Source organism: Chrysochloris asiatica, unplaced genomic scaffold (assembly GCF_000296735.1).
Source record: "Chrysochloris asiatica unplaced genomic scaffold, ChrAsi1.0 scaffold16504, whole genome shotgun sequence".
Classification (NCBI taxonomy): domain Eukaryota; kingdom Metazoa; phylum Chordata; class Mammalia; order Afrosoricida; family Chrysochloridae; genus Chrysochloris; species Chrysochloris asiatica.
In genome coordinates, this window is record NW_006425022.1 from 1 (window position 1) to 1,298 (window position 1,298).

At 39.0% G+C, this 1,298-nt stretch overlaps 1 protein-coding gene across 1 annotated transcript; it reads left to right on the forward strand.

The window, feature by feature from the left end:
- Positions 1 to 769: 769 nt before the first annotated feature.
- LOC102821285 (protein kish-A-like) lies at positions 770 to 1,047 on the forward strand (the record flags this gene model as incomplete). Its single annotated transcript, XM_006878165.1, has 1 exon — positions 770 to 1,047. A coding segment is annotated over exon 1 (278 nt), but the record flags the coding sequence as incomplete, so codon positions are not given.
- Positions 1,048 to 1,298: the final 251 nt, after the last annotated feature.

A 1,298-nucleotide genomic window follows, 5' to 3' on the forward strand; every position in this document is an offset into this window, starting at 1 on the left:
TAGAAGCTGATCTGAAACCTTTTCACCTTGGGCGACCCTGCTGGTATTTTAAATACCAGTGGTATAACCTCCAGAATTACAACAACTCACAAGCCACCACAGTATGACAAACTGACAGATATATGGTGGTTATCATTTCTAATAAGTATATTGGCATATTTGCTTTAATTAATTTTGGAAGTGTAGTGGTTATCTGTTGGACTGCTAACTTCAAGGTCAGCAGTTTGAATCCACCAGCTGTTCTGTAGGAGAAAGATGAGGCTTTCTGCTCCCTTAATAATTTATAGCCTCAGAAACCCTATACAGGGTTGCTATGAGTCAGAACCAACTCACTGGCACACTACCACCTCCAGTTGTTTTTTTTAAAAAAAAACATAAATCGTCATGTATAAGTATAATAATTCTTAATAGAACCTCTTTGCAACCTGCCATCCTTTCTCTCCTATAAGAAAGAATATGATTTCATTCTTCATACCATGCCAGTATTATTTTTTAGGAAGAAATATGGAATTTTAAGTTATCTAAGGGAGTCCTGGTATGGTGCTGTGGGTTAATGCGCCAGACTGCAAAGCGGTTTGAACTGCAAGGTCAGTGGTTCAATCTCACCAATCACTCCTAGGAAACCCTATACAGGGTCTCTATGGGTTGGAACCAACTCGACAGCAGTTAACAACAACAACAAGGGAGTATGGTGGTTCTGTGCGATAAGTACTGGAGTAGTAATCACAAAGTCAGTGGTTGGAACCCACCAGCTGATATTTTGAGCAAGATGAGACTTTCTTCTCTTGCAAAGACATATATCCTTGGAGGTGGCTGGGACTTTGCCGGCCTCACGATATCTGCCATTTTCAATTTTAGTCTGTTGACAGTAATATTGCTGCTAATACGTATCTGTGCTTATGTCCAATCCTTGACACGCAGCATCCTGGACAGAAATAAAGCTGGATTGTTGCACATATTTTGGAAGTGTGTCAGAATTGGTGAACGTGAAAGTCTTCACCTAGCAGTATGCAGCATTGTGATGGCATTCAGCATCCTGTTCATATGGTAGCTTGGGAAAACTCTAAAATTTAACTGCCATCAGATTTCAATATGAAAAAGGACTTAATCTACACAAAATAATGGGCAGGATGGTTAACCCTTTTATATCTGAACACTGAGATACATTTCTAGCTGCTGTTCTCCAGTTTTGTTATTGGACTAGTGTTCTGTATAAATAAGATGTAACCGTTTAGTACTCAGTGGGTTTAACATGTCTGTAACAATCAACTTCTATATTGTCACTACAATATTACATT